General features: G+C 39.8%; 1 protein-coding gene across 2 annotated transcripts in view; it reads right to left on the reverse strand.

Annotated features, from left to right (window-relative positions):
* Positions 1-23788, reverse strand: part of slc7a8.S (solute carrier family 7 member 8 S homeolog) — a 32788-nt gene extending 9000 nt beyond the window's left edge. The window contains 5 exon segments of one of the 2 annotated variants that reach the window (NM_001086186.1): positions 95-220; positions 12852-13003; positions 13133-13337; positions 21179-21399; positions 23586-23788. In NM_001086186.1, coding sequence (NP_001079655.1) covers positions 95-220; positions 12852-13003; positions 13133-13337; positions 21179-21329 — 634 coding nt within the window. In that variant the 5' untranslated portion in view covers positions 21330-21399; positions 23586-23788. 2 annotated transcript variants of the gene reach the window in all.

Consider the following 23788-nt stretch of genomic DNA (forward strand, 5'->3'; position numbering starts at 1 on the left):
CTCATTATAGTACCCTTATATATTTTGGCAGGAACGTTATTAGTTCACATGTTAACAGTATGTAAAAGCAAGGGGATTGTTCCAGAAAGCTTACCTTTGCAAATCTGTACAATTCCCATGATAATGATTAGTCCCAGTGCCAAAAGTTTTCCAGCTGTAAATATGTCCTGCACGCGTGTTGCCCAGCGCACACTGGCACAGTTCACCCATGTCAACAACACTGTGGAAGGCAGAGAAACAAATTGCACATTAACTACCATTATTTCATGTTATTCTTTGTCTTATTTTATGCCACCAAAATGTAAAGAGGTCATAAACACACAACATTTCCCAATCCTCTACTCCCGGTTCTGGGATATGTTTTTCCGCAGGCCGAGATCATCCCCCCATGTGGCATTAGGCATTCCCAAAAGGGTTTTCCCACTGGCAATAATGTAATATATAAAATAATGGTTGTGGGAAAAACATACAGGTTGCTTTGTTTTTTCGAAGTTGCCTTAAAGTAACAGTAACACCAAAAAATGGACAATATAATGGACCAATGTCTTGCACTGGTAAAATTGATGTGTTTGCTTCAGAAACTAGAATAGTTTATATAAATTAGTTGATGTGTAGCCATGGGGTCAGCCATTAAAGCACAGGATACACAGTTGATAACAGATAAGAATCTCATTGTAAACTACAGAGCTAATCTGAGCTCTGCTGTATATCCTGTGCCTTTTCTCCTTTTTCAGCTTTGAATGGCTGCCCCCATGGCTACACAGCAGCTTGTTTATATAAACTATAGTTGTGTTTCTCAAGAGGCTTGACTCTGCCTACATTTCTATGTTGGAGAGAAGCTGATGCCACCCCACTCGCCACCCCTCCACTGCGTCTCAGTACTGACAGGTGTGGTGTTGGCTTGTGTTGAGACATACAAAGTGTATATCAGCACAAAAACATGAAATTATACACTTTTCAAGGTGGAGAGAAAGACAAAGCTGCATCTCGTGTTCTTTAATGACAAATGAATAGAAGAGGTCTCCCAAAGAAAGGGTGTGCAGGCAAAACATCAGGGGTCTGAGTACAAAGCCTTGCTGCACCCCACACAGTTAAACTGAAGAGGAAGGTTTTGTTAGCAGAGTATTGATTACAAAGGTAACAAGGGAGTTATCACTAATTGTGGATAACCAAAGAAAGGAGATATTTGCATTAGAAGGAAATGGTTGACAATGTGAAATGCAGAGGATAAAAGTAGGAGGATAAGATTAGAGAAGTGTCCTTTGGTGTTGGCAATCTGTCAGACTCATGTCAGTGCATCCTATATAATCTATGCAGCAGGTATGCGAGGAAGGATTATGGCACTCCTTCTGTGACTCTGTTTCACAACCATTGCATCTATAGAAAATCCAAATGGGGGAGGGTTTCTCTGATAGATAACAGCTGCTGCAGAGATGCCCTTTGTAGTAATGAGGACGGGGATGTTTACTGAGACCATCCCCCTTTCTATTCACTGCACAGCGCATCTTCATGACAGATGGCACCTATGCAAAGAGAATTACAGATACCAGTGAACAAGTGAAAAATGAAGAAAGTAGCCATGTGAGTGTATAGCATAGCAATAGCAGTGTATCTGTATGCACAGCAATACAATACTGGCAATTGGTGGTTATTGTACAATACTGTATGCCCAGTGGATCTAAAATTTAGTGACTGCTACATTTTACCCATCAACTTTATGAGTAGATGGAAAGCATAAGGATAGTGTAGTCCTTGTCATGCCCACAGCTGTATAATGAATAGAACAGAAAATTAAATATTTATTATTATTATTAACATGTATTCATATAGCGCCAACATATTGCGTAGCGCTGTAAAGTAAATGTGATTATACAACTAAATCACATGAATTCTATACATAGAACATATGGAGTTACATACATCACAATCAATACCGGTACAAAAGGTGAGGAAGGCCCTGTGCAATTAGATCTTACAATTTAAAGGGAAGGGAGTAATACACAAGGTGTGGGAAATCGGCAAGATCGAATTAAGTGGGTGAGAAATGTGGTACTGTATGTGGTGTTGCCTTTGCTAGTTAAGCAGAGTGAGGGTAGGCTTCTCGAAAGAAGTGCGTTTTAAGAGATTTCTTGAAAGCAGAAAGGTTGGGAGAAAGTCGGACAGACCGTGGGAGAGAGTTCCAGAGGAGGGGTGCAGCCCTTGCAAAGTCTTGAATGCGAGCATGTGAGGAGGTAATGAGAGAAGAGCTGAGTAGCAGGTCAATAGAGGAGCGTAGTAAGCGGTTGGGTGAGTATATAGAGATGAGTTCAGAGATGTAGGGTGGGGCAGAGTTATAAAGTGCTTTGAATGTCAGGGTCATTAATGTTCACACCTTTCTTATCTAATATAGCTTGTTTTGGTAACTACATTGGGGTTTGCCAGTATTTTGGTAGCAGGATTAAGCCATGGATGTGAAGGGATACAAACACATGGATGTCTTTGTTTTGTGTGATTGGCTGGGGCATGCTGTAACACTGATGCTGACTAATAATAGATTAAGAGCACTGTATATTTTAAGCCATATAAAGCCTTTTAATATGTTAAGATTACTGAACTTTCAATACAAACACATGCAATATAAAAATATACCCTATTTCTAAATAGGAATCGCCTTCCATATGATTTTTAAAAATTAACTCTAGCAAAGTAATAGGCTAATGATATGACATCGGCTGCCAAATTATGAATACAAATATAAAACGAGCTAACTCATTTAACTGCCTATTATAAAGACAATTAACTGGAAGGTAATCCATAATATAAAAGCAGATCCCATGTTTCCAGCTACACTTACTTCTATACAGGTACCAAAGGTTGTTTGGTATAGAACATACATTTACTAGTGATCTCAAGGTATTACTTTAAATAAAAAGTTTGATTCTATTTTAGAGTGTGAAAAAGATCAAGATGCAGCAACCACTTCTCACCACCCGCCACTATTTTAGAGCATCCTATATTAATGACTAATACATTAATAAATAAGAATATGAAATGATGTTCAAAAGAATATTTTTTCCAGTAATAAAAACTTCCCCTCAGAATGGCAATTCAAGGCATGTCTTAAAAGTCAAATGATATTAAATCTAAGAAAAAATTAGTTTTCATACGTCAATATTGGCAAGACAATTAAGTTATATGCAGTTAGCTTTCAATTTGAAATATGCCTTTCAACATAAATGTATATGTTACTACGTATTGTGCAGGGGCTGTCAGCACATAGTCAGCATTTAGTTTTAAACAGTCTACTTCAAGATAGGAAATGAATGCAAAGACCTGTTACGTTGCCCTGATGACTGCATATGTGCACAAGTTAGCACCTATGTTGCTGAGTGAACCCTTATAAAGTTCCTACTTGGTTCCTATAGGCTGCTATTCTGCTCAGTAGCAAGGAGGGCCAACAACTTCTCTGGCAAGGTGATTTAAGGTCCTTCCTGAAGGAGCAGGTCAAAGCATAAGCAACATTATTCTAAATTGTAAAGAAAAAATGAATTACAAAGAGGAACATTTTGGTCTCTATATATTTTATAGACTGTAATTCCATCTCCTAACCATAATGGGCATTTTTATCTTTCCTTTCATGAGATTATAGGCTTTCTAAGTAATGCTCCCAAATGAGAAGAAAAGGTTTGGCAGATACTTATGTAGTAACATAGTAGATAAGGTTGAAAAAAGACACACATCCATCAAGTTCAACCTCTAAATCTATATATAACCTGCCTGCTAGTTGATACAGAGGAACGCAAAAAAAACAATTTAAAGCCTCTCCAATTTGCCTCAGAGGGGGAAAAAAATCATTCCTGACTCCAAGATGGCAATCGGATCAGTCCCTGGATGAACTTGTACTATGAGATATCTTCCATAACCCTGGGAGGGCCCTTGCTAAAAACCATCTAACCCCTTCTTAAAGCTATCTAGCCTGTACGACTGAGAGAATTTCAAATCTTCACAGCTCTCACTGTAAAAAAAACCCTTTCGAATGTTTAGGTGGAACCTCTTTTCTTCTAATCGGAATGGGTGACCTTGTTGCAGCTGGAAAGACCTACTGCTAAAAATAAAGCATTAGAGAGATTATTATATGATCCCCTAATATATTTATACATAGTTATCATATCACCCATAAAACGCCTCTTCTCCAGCGCAAACATCCCCACTTTGTCCAGTCTTTCCTCATAGCTAAGATTTTCCATACCTTTTACCAGCTTAGTTGCCCTTCTCTATACCCTCTCGACTTCCTTAATGTCCTGTTTGAGCACTGGAGACCAAAACTGTACAGCATATTCTATATGGGGCCTTACCAGTGCTCTTTACAGTGGAAGAATAACCCCCTCCTTCCTTAAATCTATGCCCCTTTTAATACAGCTCAATATCTTATTTGCCATTGATGCTGCTGACTGGCAGTGCCTGCTAGTTTTCTCATATTAGAGAACATGAGCCATATTTGCAACCTGCAAAAACAGTTTTAGGAGCAAAATATGTGCAAATCTCTGTGGCGTAGCCCACACATCCATTGATTACTTTCAACCAGGTACTCAAATGTGTTTGCCTATGGACCATATGCAGAAGAGGAATGCACTGAATGGATGTCAGGGGGATTTTGATGATATGCTGTCCTGGTAATTCCAGATGCCTGATGATATCTATCTAAGATTTTCACTCTGAAAAATAATCTGATTCCACTAAAGATCAGATCACACTTTTGCTTACGCAATAGAACATACCACTCATGCAAACTGGAACGTGAAGTTAAACAACAACTGGAGAGTTGCAAGCTGGACATTCCTTATGATTAAGGGCAGCTGTGTCTGTAACGCTTCAAGCTAACCATGCAGCGTGTTTTTAACAAGGACTAATAAAGATTTCGGCTTTTAACAAACAGTCCGGTGTGGGAAACTTCACCTTTTTCCTTTCCTCTATTTTTGTGCGGCGCGGGACTCCTGCACCCGGGCGTGTACCAAGTGCTGCTGGTCCCTAACTACATGATTGCGATGAGTCGGAGCGGTTATATTCTCTAAAATTTCTGTGTAACTATCTGTATAACTATCAAGTGTAGTATCTACATACATTCATCACACTAGCCTCATGACATCGGCTACAAACTGCTTCCAGGAAATAAACACTTGATGCTTCACAATCATGGTATTCCAAAAACCAGTCGTGGACAGTGAGCATTAGCCTAAAGCTTGACCATACATGGAGAGATCCGCTCATTTGACGACATCACCAAACAAGTGGATCTCTCCCTGATATGTCCACCTTGAGGTGGGGCTGACCCGATCGTTGGCCCTAGAGCCCAACGGTCAGATCATAACAGGTATGCCAGCGGTCAGATCGCAGGACCGTATCAACGAACAGATGCGGCCGTGATACAAATGGATTTATTACCCTGCATGATTGACATCTGACTGACTTTCGGCCAGATATCGATCGGGGAAGCCCATCGGAGGGCCCAACACACCGGCCAATAAGCTGCCAACTTGGTCTGTCGCTAGCTTTTTTTGGCCGTGTATGAAGGCCTTTAGAACAACCCCCCCATGGCTGAAACAGGGAAATAAACATTACAGAGAATCATTAGGTTATTGGCTCACAATCTGGGCATGTGGTAATCATTTCAGAGGTTGTGCCTAGCCAAGTTGACAGAGCCCAAGTCTGGGCATGCGTGTCATGCCACTTAGTGAACTTCCTGGAACTTCATCCATATATGCAAAGAGACTTCCTACAAGGCAAGCCCATACATGATGAGGGAGAAAGAGAAGGGAACTAAAGTGGAGAGAACCTGGCAAAGGACTCTTGTAGGCACTAAAAACAAATTTCATGCTCCTTTGCTGGCACTCTAAATACATTTCCCCATTGTACAGTGATAATGACACCTGCAACACAATTCCCAGACAAGAAAGTATGTAATTAAAGGATACACGTCAGTCAATTAGCTTGTCTGGGATAATGCATAATGGGTGTGCACTGAGAGCATGTAGATGTGAGGGGGAGAGGAAGGTCATAGGTACAGGGGAGAGGAAGGTCATATCACAGTACGACTACCAAGAGTTTTACAAAGCTTACTACTCCAGCACAAACTAAACATCCTGTTATGGATGGTGTCCACACGTACTGCACATATCCATATTCTCAGCCAGCTTCCTCCAGAAAGCATTAGACAGGTACAAACACCACCACACCTCTTGATAGTGATCAAGGAGCACATTCTAACCCTGGTCACCAGGAAGGGTTTCTACCTTTTCTGGAAAAGAATACCGACCTTCCTATATATTTATCATTTTCCCCTATTTATAACATTAGGATCAACCATCATTTTTACCAGCCAGGCCGCTAAAATACTGGCCAGGTGGCAAACCTGGTCACCAGGAGATATGGTGAAGATAGCCCTGCAGAATGTTCCATGCATCAGAGATTGGTCTAGTCACTTTTTTTCTACAACAAAGGTGTCTTACCTGTGATACTACAACTGTTATCAAACTAAAATTCCCAACATTCTTCAACTGCCTTTCACTGCTTTCATTGATAATGCAGGGTAACACTGTTATGGGTAAGGATTTTGTTTGCTGTTTGGCTGATAATGAGCAGTTTAACCATCCACATGGATTTCTAAATAGAAAACTTGTTGAGCCTTTTTTTACAAGGGGTTCCACCTGACACTGCTCAGTGTAGATCAACAAGGGCAGTGATGCGTATTATCACTATATAACTTTAGAAGCAGTGAAAGGTGTTGTGATCCAAAATAGAGAAAATAATGCATACCCAGAAAACCCTAGGTCTCAAGCTTTTAATATCCAAACCTGTTTTGCAAACTCATAGTTCCTGGATAGTTTGTGCCAGTACACAGTACGTAGTAAAACATCTTACTAAAAACGTTGATACTCCCCCCCCCCTCAAAAAAAAGATAGTAGTACCTTCAAGTAGTTCTTCAAAAATGCTGCAATAAAACCTGTAATGAAGTAGCTGTCTGATTTAAAATATAATATGATATGTTCTGCATTTATTTAGTTTATGACTTATTATATTTGCGTATTAGTGCCTTTACTTTACTGTGTTTTTATGTCCAGGGTCTACATTCTCAACGATTTTATTATGCTTGTGTATATTCAGTATCCCAGAGATCAGGGAGTTCTGCCAGAAAAGACAACTTGTTTTCAATCTTAGTCTGTTACTAGAAGCAAAAGATGGGAGGGGAAAGAACTAAGTGAGTGCAAGGGGAAGAAAAACAACTCATAGGTAGAAAAGACAGAATTAGACAAGAAGGAGGGGGAAGAGAACATGAGAAGGAGAAAGCAGGGAGAAGGCAAAATATTTCCTAGAAGAGCAGTACAGAGTGAATGCATAAATATCATTTTTATCTGTCAACATCTTTATGTCACCGTGTTCACTAATCCCAATAGCACTGGATGTAACATAGAATATGTTACATTCATTTGTAGCATCCACTATGTAAAGACAGATCCTATAGTAAGGATAAGTATATCTCTTATGGTAAGCAGCTTTGCCAGCCAGCCAGCAGCCTACCAGATGTTGCTGAACTACAGATCTCAGACCTTTGCTTATAGCTGAAGGTTACTACTGTACACTTACTGCTTAATGTCATCTCACAAAATAGACACATAGGGCAGATATTTCTCCTGTGGCCCTGATGCTTTATTGGTATAACTAACAATCACTTTTTTTTCTTGTACCACTTGAGGTATATCATGTATGCTGGGAAATATATTATTTCAATCAATTGGGTAGGTACTTCTCTCACAACCATACAGCTGTGCAGCTCCATTAAAGTAGGTAAGCCATCAAAACTGTACCTTCCAGCTGTATCGACTATGACGTTCTCTGGACCTTTTATACTGTAGATCCCCAACCAGTGATTCATGAGCAATATGTTGGTCACCGACCCCTATTATTTTTTAATGCCAGGCTTGATGCATAAAAATCAAGTATACTGCCAAACACAGCCTCTTGTAGGCTGACAGTCCACATAGGGGCTACAAAATAGCCAATCACAGTCCTTATTTGGCACCCCCAGAAACTGCTTTTGTTGCTCCCCAACTCATTTTATATTTGAATGTGGCACACCTATATAAAAGGTTTGGGAATGGACCCTAGAGGAACAGGTATTGCTATTGTATGCAAGAAGATGAATATACTATCCACAGGTACAAGTATTCAGTACTGTTCAGAATTCTATCAAAATAATATTCATAAATTAAAAATTAGGGATTTTTTCCCATAGTAGCTTGCCTCATTTCTCAAATTAATTTTGACCAGAATATTAGTCCTTCTTGTATGATCATTTTGTTATCTCATAAGTAAATTTGTCCACATGCACTGAAGGCATATATAAAATTATGGCAATTCATTCAGAACCAAAAATCTTAGGCATAAGGTGATGGATAACCTTATAAAGTAATTGCCAGCACCAGTTTTACAGTGACAGAGGGTTAGAATAACAGTAGACAAAATATGTAAGGTGCATTGGTAGCTTCATAAGATAATAATGACTTGAAGCACAGGGTAAAGTGTAATTGCCGACAGTAACCTTCTATTTTTCGAGTTATACGTCCCTCTGATTATCAGTAACCTTGTATCTGAAGCATAGTTGGCAAAGGGCAAGGAGTTACCTCTGGCAGGAGTAAGGAGGAATGAGAAGTAGGGAGGCGTAGTGGCTTGCCTCTTATTCACACATGCCTACATATTTAATAGAATGAACATCCTGTGTGCCAAATGCAAACTATGGTGTTCAACTGAAACACACACACAGTAACAGAGGGCTTTACACACATTAAGGGTAAGGCCAGACGAGGAGATTCGGGGAGATTTGCAGTGAGGCAACATTGGGCGACTATTGAAAACGCATCGCCGCGTGTGCATTAGCACAGGCGATTTTGCGTTGTAGACTATGGGGAAAAGACGCTGAGGTAGTTCGGGGAGATAGTCGCGCATAAGACGTGGCGATAAGTCGCCAGGCGACAAAATCTCCCCGAATCTCCTCGTCTGGCCTTACCCTAAGTGTCTGACTAACTCCCAACTAGTGCTAATTAATAAGGGCAGACACATAGACATTAGTGTGTCACATGCAGAAGATCTATTCTTTTTTTCTCACACACGCTCATATGCAAACACTTCCCTGTCTCTGTCCCTCATTCCGCTGACTCAGGCCTGACTAATCAAGCTGTCGTAATAATGACATTTCAGGCTCAACTGTGCTTGCATAATCCCAATCCCCCTCCCTCTATGTCTTTTGCTTGCACTGAACCAGTTTCAGCAGGATCTTTTCCTCCAGGCTGCCTGGCACCATGTCCCATGAACACAGTCCAAAACACCCCTTCCCCCACATCAGCAGACAAAGGGTCCAGGGCCAGAACCAAGGTCCAATAAACACTTATTAACTGATAAATGACGCTAGAAGCTGGATGACAAATGCCTCAGTAAAGGTGGCCATACACGGGCCGATAAAAGCTGCCGACAGACCGTGTCGGCAGTTTATTGGCCCGTGTATGGGGGCCCCCGACGGGCTTCCCCGATCGAGATCTGGCCGAAAGTCGGCCAGATCTCGATCGGATGGGTTTAAAAACCCCGTCGGATCGCGGCCGCATCTGTTAGTTGATGCGGTCCCGCGATCCGACCGTCCGTTTGTGAATGCTAGGATCCGATCGTTGGGCCCTAGGGCCCACGATCGGATCTGCCCGATATTGCCCACCTCAAGGTGGGCATATCGGAGGGAGATCCGCTCGTTTGGCGACATCGCCAAACGAGCGGATCTATCCGTGTATGGCCACCTTAAGTCTATAAAGCTTGCCCAATGGAGTAAAGCAACTGCTTTATTTAATTAAAAAAAGGGCAATGCTATCTCTAATATAGAAGGGCAGTGCTATACGCTGAAAGATTTCTAATTGAGGTTAGGGTGTCCATACAAGGGCCAACCCTTACAGTACCCTGGGAATAGCTGGACTGCTGAATAACCATCTGAAGATGATAAAACCAGAAACGAAGAGTGACTTTTGCTTCCCTTCCATTTAGCCGTCACAGATAACCCTCAACCCATCAAATTCTTATCTGTTGAAACATCTCCTTGGCTTGCTACATATGCCCAGATAGGGGGCAGTAACTGCCCAATCAAATCAGAACATGTGTGACATTCTTCATAGCTGTTGACTTGCAGCTCCACTACCCTTTTCCCATTCACCCCATTTATTGTCTAGAATTGTATTTTGAGAGGAGCTATGTAAGCTCAGACTCGTAATTTTTTTGTGTTTTATATATTTTATTAATAATATCTAATAAAGTAGATTTTTTCAGTAAAAAAATTGGGCTTCTGAAACGGGCACTATCTGCAAGGATGTGTATAGGTTACCTAGTTTATTCCAGTTTTCGCCCACACTCCGAAAACATACAAACAGGTAAATAACATCCAGATGTTATTGACCTAAGGGCACTTATACATAGACATTTGAATAGGCATCTATTTGAATGCATGTTCAACTGTATATATTGTGTTTATATGCTTTTGATTGTTTTTGATATTTAGCATATCTGTTTTCATCTAAGATATCTGCATGTATAAACACAAAAATTTGCAAATGTTGCATTTATAAATATTGCAATGGAATGCAGCCATGCCCAAATCAGCAACAATAAAATGGAATCCATTAGATCATGTGTTTGTTTTGCTAAGCTCTGTCTTTCAAACCTGGGTTAAAAGTCTAAGGGGTATGTAAGTGAAAGTTCACCATTTGATAAAAACTTTAAAAATCCCCATAGAAATGAATGGAGAGAGGCAGTATTTCACGCTAGCGGACTGTGGCGAACTCTAACTTCACTCTATGATAAATATAATATAAGAATATGTTTCAGAGAATGAGCTTTTCCAGTCTTCTATTTTCAATGGTATACAAATAAAAATCAATGAATGGCTTCACAGTAAATCAGAGCCAAAACAACTGCAGCCTGGTTTACAATGCAACTCCAGAGAAATGACATGTCTTTCATGGTGATTAAATGGCAGAACTGAGTGGGACAAAGTGTGAAGTTATGGTTTTTACTACTAGTTTAAGGGCCCCAGCAGTCTGTTTTCTTGCGTTCCACTGGTAGGGAAGAAAAAAAGCAGCTTATATTTCTTGATAGTGCTTTACTCACACAGACATATCGAAGCACCGAACACAGGTGGAACACAACATGATGACTGCAGGAGAACACAGGGCAAAATAGTCAGCATGAGCCCTGGAGGGTGGGTAATCACGGGCGATTCTGGGGATGCTGCCACCTGAGGCAGCAGCCAAGATGCCGCCTCCCCCCTTCCGCTCCGAACTTAAAAATCAGTGTCAGAGCAGGTCAAAGGGGGCAGCATCGCTAGTGGCAATGAGCATAATAGTTCTTTCAGCACTGGCAGACCCAGATTTCCAGGTTAAACATGGAAATTTGGCTCTTAAATTTACAAGAGGTGCCTCTCATTGTACCTGGCCATTTGCTGCAGCCTGAGGCAATGTTTTCACCTTGCCTTATGGCAGGAGCAGCCCTGTGGGTAATAACAGGATCTGAGAGGAATATAATATCATGTGATTTGCACCATATTATGGCTCTCAACTCGCTGCTAATGACTGCCAGGGTTGTACCTATAGAGGAACAGACCCTGTGACTTCTGGGAAGCCTAGGAGAAAAAGAGGGCCAGTTGAGGCACTGCATTTAAGATATGCACTTTTAATACATTTTTATAAATGTTGTCTAAACTACAAAATGTTACAGGATCTCTGAAATTACTTTGACTGCCACGATTCTCCATGAAAGTGCCACAGTTGTCAAATCACTTTGTTTGCCACAGGCCATACTACAGTTGATTGACAACATCTTAATATATGTGCAGTACTTGCAATGAGCTTAGGTAAATCAAAGCTAGCAAAAATTGCCTTTAACAGCAGTGCACACAGCTGATGATAAGAACCTGGATTTATTATACTGATATCTAAAGAACCAATTATATAACCCCTTATAAAGGTAGGTAATACAAATTCCATCTATTAATGCCTGTTTGCTCTGTTCTCCATTAGACTCTAGCTGCTGTTCCGTTTTCATGCAAGAAAACTTTTAAAGAGGATTTGAAGAAGAAGCCAACAGAATATGGAGCAGGTGTATGTTGACAGTGTGAGCAACAATAGCAATGAATGAAGTATAAGAGTGCATGCCTATACCCTCTTCAACCAAAATGTTGCCTGTTTGATATGTGGTTTTTGAGCTAAATAAATCACTTTTTGCATCACTAGAACTGACTTTGTGTGCTGCTGGAAAATTGACTTAAGATATTAATGATCCCGTGGCAGGCTTGGATCTTCCAGTTCAGCACCAGACACCAGTGATTGGATGTCAATTTGTGGGAGTTTGAGCTTTCCATTCCTGCTACTTATACCCTCTCCAACTGGCTGACACTCCAAGCTTAACCATAAGTTGCTCTATTGCTAGAAAGCTGATTGTCAGTCAGAACAGGAGTACTTGTAATTAGAGGAAGGCATAGAAGTTAAATTAGATATATATATATACAGGCCCGGACTGGCAATCTGTGGGTTCTGGCAAATGCCAGAGGGGCTGCTGTAAGTTGCCATAGACAGGCACTATTTATTGGGCTGGTGAGGTGCTGTTTGGGACTCTGTGTAGCTGAAATGCCAGGGCCTATTTTGAATCTCAATCCAGACCTGTACATATATACTGTATATTGTATATATATATATATATATTGATTGTTTAGTGCTATCCACAGGCAAAGACACAGTCACACTATTCCTCTTCACACTATTCCTTGTAACATAAAAACACTATTTACTTACACAGACAGACTGCAGCCAGCAATCGAAGTCCAGACTCTGGTGCAAAGCATGTAGGGAAAAGGGGCTGCAGGACGTAATTGGAGAATGTCAGGGCAATAACTGCTTGATTTGTAGGATATATTACCAGAACTGCTATCCACAGTCGGAGGAACCTGCAATCATTTGGAAAAACACTTAAATCATTTCACTGTAAATTTTAGCTATATGCATTAAATGGTTTTATCTTAATTAAGCCATGAACAATTTTCATTAAGATAAAAAAAATGGTATGTTATACTTACCCTGCTAGTCCACCAAATATATCTTTAACATATGAGTAGTCTCCTCCAGATTTTGGGATGGTGACCCCTAGCTCTGCATAGCAAAGGGCTCCTACTGCTGTGATTACTCCTGTTACAATCCATACAATCAATGCCATTCCTACAGAACCTGCATTCTCCATCACTCCCTTTGGAGATACGAATATACCAGAGCCAATAATATTACCTGTAAGATATAAAATATGTATATATTGTCATTTTAGAGGAATATTAAGGTACAGCAATCAAGCATAATTATGCCGAAAGTAAAATTGCTATAGAGGTGCAATAGATAGAAGACGAATTGAAAGACATGATCATGGGAAGAACACAAGAAGGAAATACTTGAAGATTACAGAAAGTTGAAGACATGAGTATGAACATTTTCATGAGAGAAAAAGAGAGAGATAGAAGCTAATGCACTACCACAATTGCATTACTGCAGTTACATGCAGCAATTAGTTTTAATCAGTTTACTGTAAGGGAGAAACCCCAATCAAAGATTGGTTGATATGGGTAACTGCAGGGGGCAGTTTAGCACCTGTGCTAAAAGGAATTGTTCGGTATAAAAATAAAAACTGGGTAAATAGATAGCCTGTGCAAAATATTTTTTTTAATATAGTTAGTTAGGCAAAAATGTAATGTATAAAGGCTGGAGTGACTGCATGTCTAACAGAACAGAACACTACTGACAGGTTACCCTAGTGATCAAGCAGTAACCAATCAGTGACTTGGGAGGAGGGCATATGCGCCATAACTGTTGCTTTTGAATCTGAGCTGAATGCTGAGGATCAATTACAAACTCACTGAACAATTATGTCCCATATGGCCCCCCTTCAAGTCGCTGACTAACTCAGAGTTAAAGAGCTGAAAAGCAGGAAGTAGTGTTCTGGCTATTATGTTATACATCCCTCCAGCCTTTATACATTACATTTTTGGCTAACTAACTATATTAGAAACATTTTTTATTTTGCACAGCCTATTTATTTATCCAGTTTTTATTTTTATACTGAACTGTTCCTTTAAGGATCAAGAACGAAAAGCAAAATATAAAGTAGTCAGCCACTGGAGAGAGAATGGAAAACAGGGAAAAACAAAAAGATTCTTGAATTTAAAACAGGGCCACATAGGTAAGAAGAGGAATAGAAAAGTAATTGACTGACCACAAAAAAAGAAAGGCAGTGAGTGAAAAAAGTTTGTCACCACAGGGAACAAACAGATAATAAATGCTTTCAGTTGAAATAATAACTAATAGTAATATTATGAATAAATATAATCAAATGAAAAAGAAAGTGTGACCAATTAGTTCACTAATTTGTGTGTCTGTCCTAGCTTTGTCTTGATCTATGTTAGTACAAGGCCACCAACATGGGCGCAAAATACATTCTTGGTACTTATTGCCCTAAGATTGCTGACAAAGTATGCTGAATTAAACTAGGATTATATATTCTCACACAGATTATTCATTGCTGTGCACATCTGAAATGCAGGCTTCATATATCTGAGAGTGACACCAGCAACCAGTTCAAATAATCCAACACAGCTAGCTACAAAACCAACACAAATCTGGCAGACCACGTGAATACTATTATAGGTTGAGTATGTTACAAGATCTGAATCCAGGCAGTCTTGTGATAGGAATTTACTTCTAACAGCTTTGCAGATCATAAGACTGCACCTTCCAGCCTCAATCCAGGAGTTAAGCATAAACCAATAACAATATGCAGGCAGGTTACTTTGAATCGGAATGAAAAATTATTGATTGTATAAAAATCATTGTATTGCTTAAAATACAATTTTTAAAATACAATACAATACAATTTTTTTACAAATTTTTGCTGCCCCTGGTACCTAGTGGGGCGCTGCTGCCTGAGGCGACAGCCTCAACTCGCCTCATTGGGAAGCACCCCTGGTGGTGGTAGAGCACTCCAAGATAGAATAAAGGCCAATGGAGGACTGGAGACTTCTTCAAGGTGGGACAAGGGGTGGATTTGCAGAGGTGGGATTTTTCTGAGTTAATTAAAAAATGTAAGTTCATAATGCACTTCACAGGGGGGGAAATTGCAGTCATACAAAACAGAGTAGTTGGTGGGGTGTTCCACTTACTCAGGGCTTGGATCTGGTCATATTTAATTTTTCCATAAAGTAACAGCAGTATTGGCTGTCTTGCAGAATGCTGTAAATGTGTTGCCCTATGCCCCATCCTTCCTCTGTTCCTAAGTTTCCATAATTACTTATGAAATGTAATAACCCCTTAGAATAATATCTGAGCTTGAAATCATATGACCTGATAAAGATTATAAGCATAAGTCACCTCTCTAGGAGAGAGAGCCTGCCATGCAAAGTCTGAGATCTTGTAATTAAATATTAGCTTCACAAATTCATGTGAAAAAAGTCCAGCATGGGCATAGATTTTCAAAGGCACTTCTCCTCCCACACATTGTTCGCATGAATGACCTTGGCAAATAATTGTAATGACAGTTGCGCTATATAACATCAAAACAGAGCAATTTATTTATTTTCCAGGTTCAGCTAGCATTCAACGAGTTAAAGGCAGAATTACAGTGGTTGACTTTTCCCTCAGTATAGTACTTTTAAACTTTTAAACTGCCTGACATTGCTCTTTCTCAACCTTTGATCAATTTCTGTGTAAATGGCTTGTCCCTTCTTTGAAGACTATGAATATGAACTGGCAGTGATTGAGAGGCCAGGCCACCCAGAACACAATGTCTAGATAACAGTGATGATCATATTTATGTCTATACATTAACAGGTACTGGGTTAAATTAAATATGCTTGTAAATGACTGAACAGATGCAATAAAGGGTGCCTATTTCCATAGAAGGAATGTGCATTATTCATACATACATGCTAAAGCTTCCTCCCCAAAGGTTGCAGGGTGGTGTTGGGGGTTTGCTAAAATAAATTTGCCGTGAAGCACCGTCACCCTAGGATTAATAATATGAGGAAACATGATCTTGATATCACTATCACATACCGTTGCTTTCTCCTGAGTAACACCATATAGGTTTATACATATTCATACAGTGCAATAGTTCTGTATTCATTATTCATGTATTCAGAGGGGCTCATTTATCAACACAGGGCAAATTTGCCCATGGGCAGTTAGTTACCTATGGCAACCAATAAGTGATTAGCTTTTTAAAGCCAGCTGCAAGTAGAAAAATGAATGCAGCTATTTTATAGGTTGCCATGGGTTACTGCCCATGGGAAAATTTGTGTTGATAAATGACCCCCAGTATGTTTAATATTGCCTTCAAACCTTCAAACCCATGTCTCATAAGGAAACTATTATTCGACTGAATCTCTGACAGAATTCACTTCTGCCCTATATAGCATCTAGCCTAGTTTAAGTATTGGAGTCAGATTTGTGACCAAATACTGTGTTTTGAATTAATTATGCATCTAAAGTGTGAGGGCATCAAATACATGGCTGTTACTTTTACTATTACCCGTTGGCTTCGGAAGCACACATACAGGATGACATTATTTTTTATTTAAAATAGGACTATTGCCACCAAGAAATGATTGATTTGAATATTCTGGCTATACTATGAATGTAAATTAAGTATGTTTGTGTTTTAGTATTATTGGCCCTTTTACTCTTTTTACAGTACAGATACAATCCAATGGTGGGGGCTATCTCACAGTAATGTTACTAAACAAGACATTTTCCACCTCCCACCATTATGATTACTGCCATCTTCACTGCACTATAAATAGCACTTATACACCACCATATCATCCATTATTCAAAGGAGAAAGTGGTGATGGAGTGGGGGGGGAGATGGCAGGAAAAAACAGGGAGGTGAAATTTGCAAAAGGATTTGGTGAAAATGAGATAGTAGGAAACAGCGCGTTGTTATGAATTGGATACATGCTTCTACCCCATATCATTGTAACAAGATGAATTTCTAGTGCTGTCCCAGATGGCACCCCCTGATCCTCCCATGGTTATAATCCCCATCAAATGCTATATATAGTGTGACGACATATAGTGTGGGTGGAAGGAACAGGATGCTTCACCTTGCATCCCATGTGAGCATAAAGATTAAAGTGGTTAACTGTACATACATACAGATCATTATGCAGAATCAGATTGTATGTTTATTTAGAGGTGTGTAAGGATGTGTGCATCTTTATGTCTGCATATGTTCATTTCCTGTTTGCAGGAAAGCTGACCAGGTCCTGGAGGGGTTTCCTCTCCCTTGCTGCGTCTGAGTCTCTCTCTTATGCCTTCCACTGTATTTGTGTGTGTACAGACATCTTCCATTAATGTCCTTGCTCTTAGATCCCTTAAATACTATGTGTTTGATATTTTGCTTTTGTGTATCTTGCAGTTTGCCTTTTATAGTACAGGCACAGGAGCTTTTATCTGGAAACCCATAGCTTCCTAGTTGAACAAGCAATTGTTCATTTTTTATGGATTTGCTTTTTCTCTCTACTAATAAGGTCATTGTCAGACAGTGGCGTATATACGTGAGCGGAGAGAACAACCTGTCTGACATTGGCCTATGAAAGTATTTTTTTGATTGATGTTAAGTAAGCTGGAATAAATCCATACTGATGGCAAAACAATTTCTTGGTTTTTTGTATCATTGAAAAGGTACCAAGCATTCAGGATAAAATATTTCATATCTGTATCTGTATGCCTCATTTCTTCTGTACCTTTGCCTCAAAACTAATTTTTGCATTTTATGTGTATTTACTTTTAGGGTCGGGGCACACGGGCAGATTCGAGAAGATTAGTCGCCAGGCGACTAATCTCCTCTTCTTTGTGGTGACTAATCTCCCCGATCTGCCTTCCGCCGGCTAAAATGAAAATTGCCTGGGGGCAGGCACTTGGAGCGCTTCATTTTCCGAAGTCGTCCATAATTGCCTCACGAGGAAACTTTGTGCGACTTCGGAAAACAAAGCGCTCCGGGTGCCTGCCCCCAGGCGATTTTCATTTTAGCTGGCAGAAAGCAGGGGAAGGCAGATCGGGGAGATTAGTTGCCACGAAGAAGAGGAGATTTGTCGCCTGGTGACTATTCTTCTCGAATCTGCCCGTGTGCCTTTCAGTGCCTCTGGATTTATATTTCCTTATGGTTTATTTCTGGAAGGATACCTTCTAAAACAAGAACCATGTCAATTATATGAAAGGTTGGCATCTTGTTATATTAATCTACTGAAGTATAACAAACTAACTATGTAACATTAGCCTCAATACAATTCTTCAACCGAGGGCAAAGAACTATACCTTGATAATCACATGTGATTAGCTGAACAATGGGTTCTCATGCATTTAAGATAGGTCACAGGCCTTGCAATCAGATACTGATATGATAAACAGGACTTTGTACGTGTCACTGATATAGCATCTTAAACAGTACTTCTTTTTTAAAGCAAAGATACAGGCATCAACCCACTGTATTAAGCCCTGTAATGTTTCTTGGCCACCCAGCTGGGAGTTGTTGCTCAGCAATAAGCCAATGGCAAAAAAAGATGTTTTGTCTCATGGAAAGGTTGGCAAGACAAAACAGTAAGGACTGGCTCAAGTCTGTTATGAATTAATGAACATACCTTTGACATTATCTTTCTTTATGTATTGCAAAGCATGCCTGTGAACTTCACTCTGCACCATGTGCCAGATATGTATTTTTACTTTATTTTTGTGCATGGTGCTGTGCTTGCATGAAGAATACGCAGTTGTGCAAGTGATAGCTCCAAGGACCCTAACAGGCGCTATCAGTTGCTGCCCTTAGTGCTCAAGTGCTTCTATCACTGTTCATCATGAATAAGCCTCAGTGAGAACATGTTATTTTTCACATTGACCTCCAGTAAACAGGCCGTTATGTTTTACCACATATTAACAGTTGCGCTTATTTCACACTGTACACAGGATCATTGACATCATTGGAAGATGTCTGTGTTATATTGAGTCTTTGCTCAGTATCTCCCTGAACCATTCACATGACTTTATTCTTCTCTGCCCATATCAATTAGCAATTCATTTTTATCAGACTACTACAAGTTAGAAATTTAAATCAAAGTTTATCCCTACTTCATGCTGATCCAGCAGTCCTACTTTGCAATTTCCTACTATTATCATCTAATCATCTGACTCAACACAGTTCCTTCTGCTACTTCTTTTTCTACTCATCCTGTAGGATCTTAACTTGTCACGTTTCTGCTTTGATTTAGACATGAAAAGTGTGGCCAAGCTACATTCACTACAGCACACAATGTCTACCACACATTACCACTCTCTAGGTCTAGGGACTACCACTAAAATAACAGACAAATAGATGTTTATTTGATCATTACATATGGAGACCACAGTGGTCAACAGTTGACAGGCTATTACGTCGGGCTCTTATATGACCAGTTATCTTTGATTGTGAGTAGATTTTATAGGGGAATGTGTACAGGCATTGCCTCAGACATAGAGTGAGATGTTGTTTGCTAGTTTGGTATCACTTTGTACTCCATACTGGTTAACATAAATATTTATTGGTGTAGTGTGTATATATACTACAGGAAATCACTCAAATCAACAGTTATAGTCACCCCTTTTTATATACCAGAACTCTTTGATCACAGAAGCAGTATGGACTAAATATAGTTAAAAACCCATTGTTGGTTCAACATACGTCTTTTAGTTTCATAGTTTCATTTATGTAATAAAATAATGCCATGAGCAGTGATTAGGCAGGTTAAATGAAGGCTAACCGTGGAGTGGTTTATAATAGCATCTGGCTCTTATTGTTTCATGTAAAGCAGCATTGAATTATTGTCACTTCCTGTTCACAGCTTGCATTAAAACATAACAGGATTAGCGGAACTCCTGGCACAGCTAGTAACAGTAATCTGACTTCACTATTCCCAGAGAACAATATACCTGTCTGTTTCAGGGCAAAGTATGTATATACAGTATGTTCCTTCAACACCATGCACACCACAGTCCTGTCAAAATCATGCACTGACACAATTCTATCTTGTAACAATCAGTTCCAAAGGAAAGACAAAATACAGCAACAAAAGGCCAGGACTTGACACAATTTACTATCCAGGCTCATTGCACACAAGGTATAGTCTGCATCAGCATTTTTCAGCTGGCAAAGAAAAACGGCCTGAAAGTGGCTTTGCATCCTGTTATTTGAATTAATGGAATTCACCTAAAATGCAATCCAGTGTTTCCCAAGCCAGTGGTGACACGAGGATTCAGTTAATGCAAATTATAGGAGGCACTATGGGGTTCGGCCTTAATGTTCCAGCTTATTTCTTGATGTTACTGGTTCTTTAACTGCTTGCTTATATAGATCATAAAGATTTACAAATCTTCTAAAATATTTCTGGTTTCTTGTGTGATCTATGCTACACCTCATGATCTCTGGCAACATAACGTGCTGTACAATCAAATGCACCCACTAGGAAAGGGGTTAACCCCTCTCATCAGAATTTGTTAAGCTTATAATAGATTAGTTGTTCCACTTTTCCAACTAACTAAAATAGGCATTATTTTGCAAGATCCTTCATTAAAAAACACCTATTGCTCCAAACCTCCCTCTGGGGTACAATTGGGGTAGCAATACTTTTTGAACAGCAGTGTAATCAGGCAGAGTTGTGTATAGAGCAATTTCCACCTGTGGTGCTCCTCTGGTGTGAATAATTTATACCCATATCTATAGTTGCCATATGATATAATAGACAGTTTGAGATTTACTAAATAGGAAATAGAATGGTGCATAATGGCTTTCCAAGTAAGGAATAATATAACCATTAAACTATAAATGGCCAGAAGGCAAATAGGTAACGAGGTAATTGTTCACTGTTTGTTTTAAGGCTCACAATGACGCTATTTTGAATGTAAGTAATGTGTGTTATAAACAAATCAAACTAAAATTCTAATATAAATCACCAATGTTGTATTTTGTTGAGTTTTAACCTAGCTACATGTGACATGTACAAAATGACAGCATTTTATTTTATTTATTAAAATGGTTATATTAAATTAACATGACTCACCCACTATAATGCCACAGGCGCTCACCAACCCAATCTCTTTCTTTAGAGCCACACCGCCATCTTCCCCAGAACCCGATCCTGATCCAGAGTCCTGTCCCTTTTCCTCTGGGATCTTCTCAGCACTATTCCGCAATCTTGCACCTTCCGCCATCTTTACGACCCAAAGATAATGTAGCAGACAATGGGAAAGGATCTGCTATGAACACCCTTGTTGTGAACACCTGTGTAAGGAAAAATATGGCTTAATTAGATGCTTCACATATCTAGGTTTATTTTTCTTGAACTGCTAGCAAGGCTGCAATTCAAAGTGCTATAAGGATTTTTACTAGGGAGCCCTTTGGAGATGTTGAATGCTGGTACACTGAAACGAACTAGCAATTACTCAGGTATCTCTTTAAGATATAAAACAAACAGTTACTAACATGCATTAGTCAATAGTTTACAATAAAGTTTACAGTCCAAGCACAAACCCCATAACTTATATATATATATATATATATATATATATATATATATATATATGGCTGTCCCCTTGGATGCCCCCTAGCTTGCATATCATTTAGACACACCATGTAGGGAGTGTCAATAAGTCCAAGACGAGCAGAACTCTGTACTTACTGCCAGCCTATGGTTATTTTGCATCTACAGGCACAAGGGGTCAATACAGTCCAGAAGTGCAGTTGTGGTTGCATGCTCTCAATTGCTTGTGGTCACTTGTTTGTTCATGGTGCATGTGCAAACAAGCACACAAACTAACAAGATACATGACAAAAGAGGTACATGCCTAGTGCCCCCCACCACAGCGCCCAAGGTGGCACATGCCTCTCCTGCGTACCCTAGTCCCAGCCCTGATGCAAAAAATTACAGCAAACAGCCTTCTGTGCAGCTGTGTCCAATTAGCAATGAATTGTATGCACAGTTGCATTCATTTTGGCGAATTGAATGCAGTTGTGGTAGGCATTGCTCAATTGCCCCAAGCGCATTGTCCCCTAACTGCAGTGATGCTGGAATTCTGGGGGAAAAAACACTGCTATGGGAAAAAACATGGGAGTTGTGTTTAAAATTGCACTTTGCTTACTGCAATTTTTGATGGAAATGAGCCCTACAGGTTGCACTGAAATCCCCAAGAGCAAGCACCCCTTAGTGCTCCAGCATCCATCCGGGAATGTGAAACAAACATACTGGCAGAAGAAGAAAAGATTATAATAAATGAAAAATATATGCAGTTACAAAGATTATAAGTGACATATGTTAGGAGATGTAAGTGGATGTATGTACCTGCCCTGTAGAGCCTATAAGTGGCTAAGATATAGACCAAATTTGTTGGATTGAGCTTTATATTGCACTGTGCTCACTGCACTACGGATGGAAAGTAGCCCTACAGGTTACACTGAAATCCCCCTTAGTACTCCAGCACTTGTGTCTGGGGACTTGATAAATGACCCCCAACAGTGTCACTGTGGGGCACCACAACCTTAAAACAACAAGGCACAAATGTGATCTGAGTGATTTTCCCCATAGACTCGGATGCATGGTGCTGCAATTTCTAGCATCCACTTTTATATACAAGCTGTCAGAATGACTACTATTTAGTGCATATTGCCAAAGTATGGTCAAGGTCTTAAAGTGGCCAAAGACATTAAGATTTTTAAAAGATCTTTTTATTATTGTAGGACCAAGCATTCCATTAACTAAAAAGACCATTTTAAGCGATATCATCTAGTTGAAGCCAAGAAAACTGTGTGTGTGTGGGAGGGGGGGGGGAAGCTGCCTACTTGGCCCTGCAAACAATTGGACAATGGATACATTTCACTGTGAACGATGACAATCTTCTAACCTGACCGATCAGATGAAAAATCGTTAGATATGCAATCATTTGGTGCCCACTAAGATAATGATAAGGTTTGTCGGAGTGCACTAAAATTGGTCGTTAGGGAGAGAAAATTCTTAACATCTATAGCCAGCTTCAATATTCAGTTTATAACGCAGAATCACGGTGAACAGTGGATTATTATTATATTATTATCACAGTGACCTAGTTTAAAGAGCATGGTCAAACCCCTACCTTAAAGAAAAAAATATATGTATACGGACCACTGATGTATATAAAGACATTCTGGGAAAGTTTCTCATTTAGTATAAAGATATTTCCATTATCCATAGATACAGAGCAATACAGCAATGTACGAACCAAAGAATGATAAGAACATACCATACACAATGAGAGACGTACAGGGAAAGCTGCTGGGAGTCTAATGGTAAGAGGTATAATAAGAGAGGTATAATATATAAATACAGAAAGCAATGCATGACTCTCCCACAATGAGAGAGTCTAGTGAGCTAAACACAGCCAAGACATCCCTCGAGGTACAACCCCAGTACCACACCCGGTGACCCTATTTCTCACCAGATCCGGTGTTCTGTTTTCTCTCTCTCAGGATGGTCTCGGCATCTCCAATGTGTGACTAGTGATCACAGGCAACTTTAGTGCATCTCTTGAATGGCAGATGTGTGTGTGTCAGGGCTGTGCTTCAGTGGGTTCCTCTGTGTGTGTGTTTCTCTTATCTCCCACACAGCCTGTTTATCTGTTCTGTGCACCTGATCACACCA

Source organism: Xenopus laevis, chromosome 1S (genome assembly GCF_017654675.1).
Source record: "Xenopus laevis strain J_2021 chromosome 1S, Xenopus_laevis_v10.1, whole genome shotgun sequence".
Taxonomy (NCBI): Eukaryota; Metazoa; Chordata; class Amphibia; order Anura; family Pipidae; genus Xenopus; species Xenopus laevis.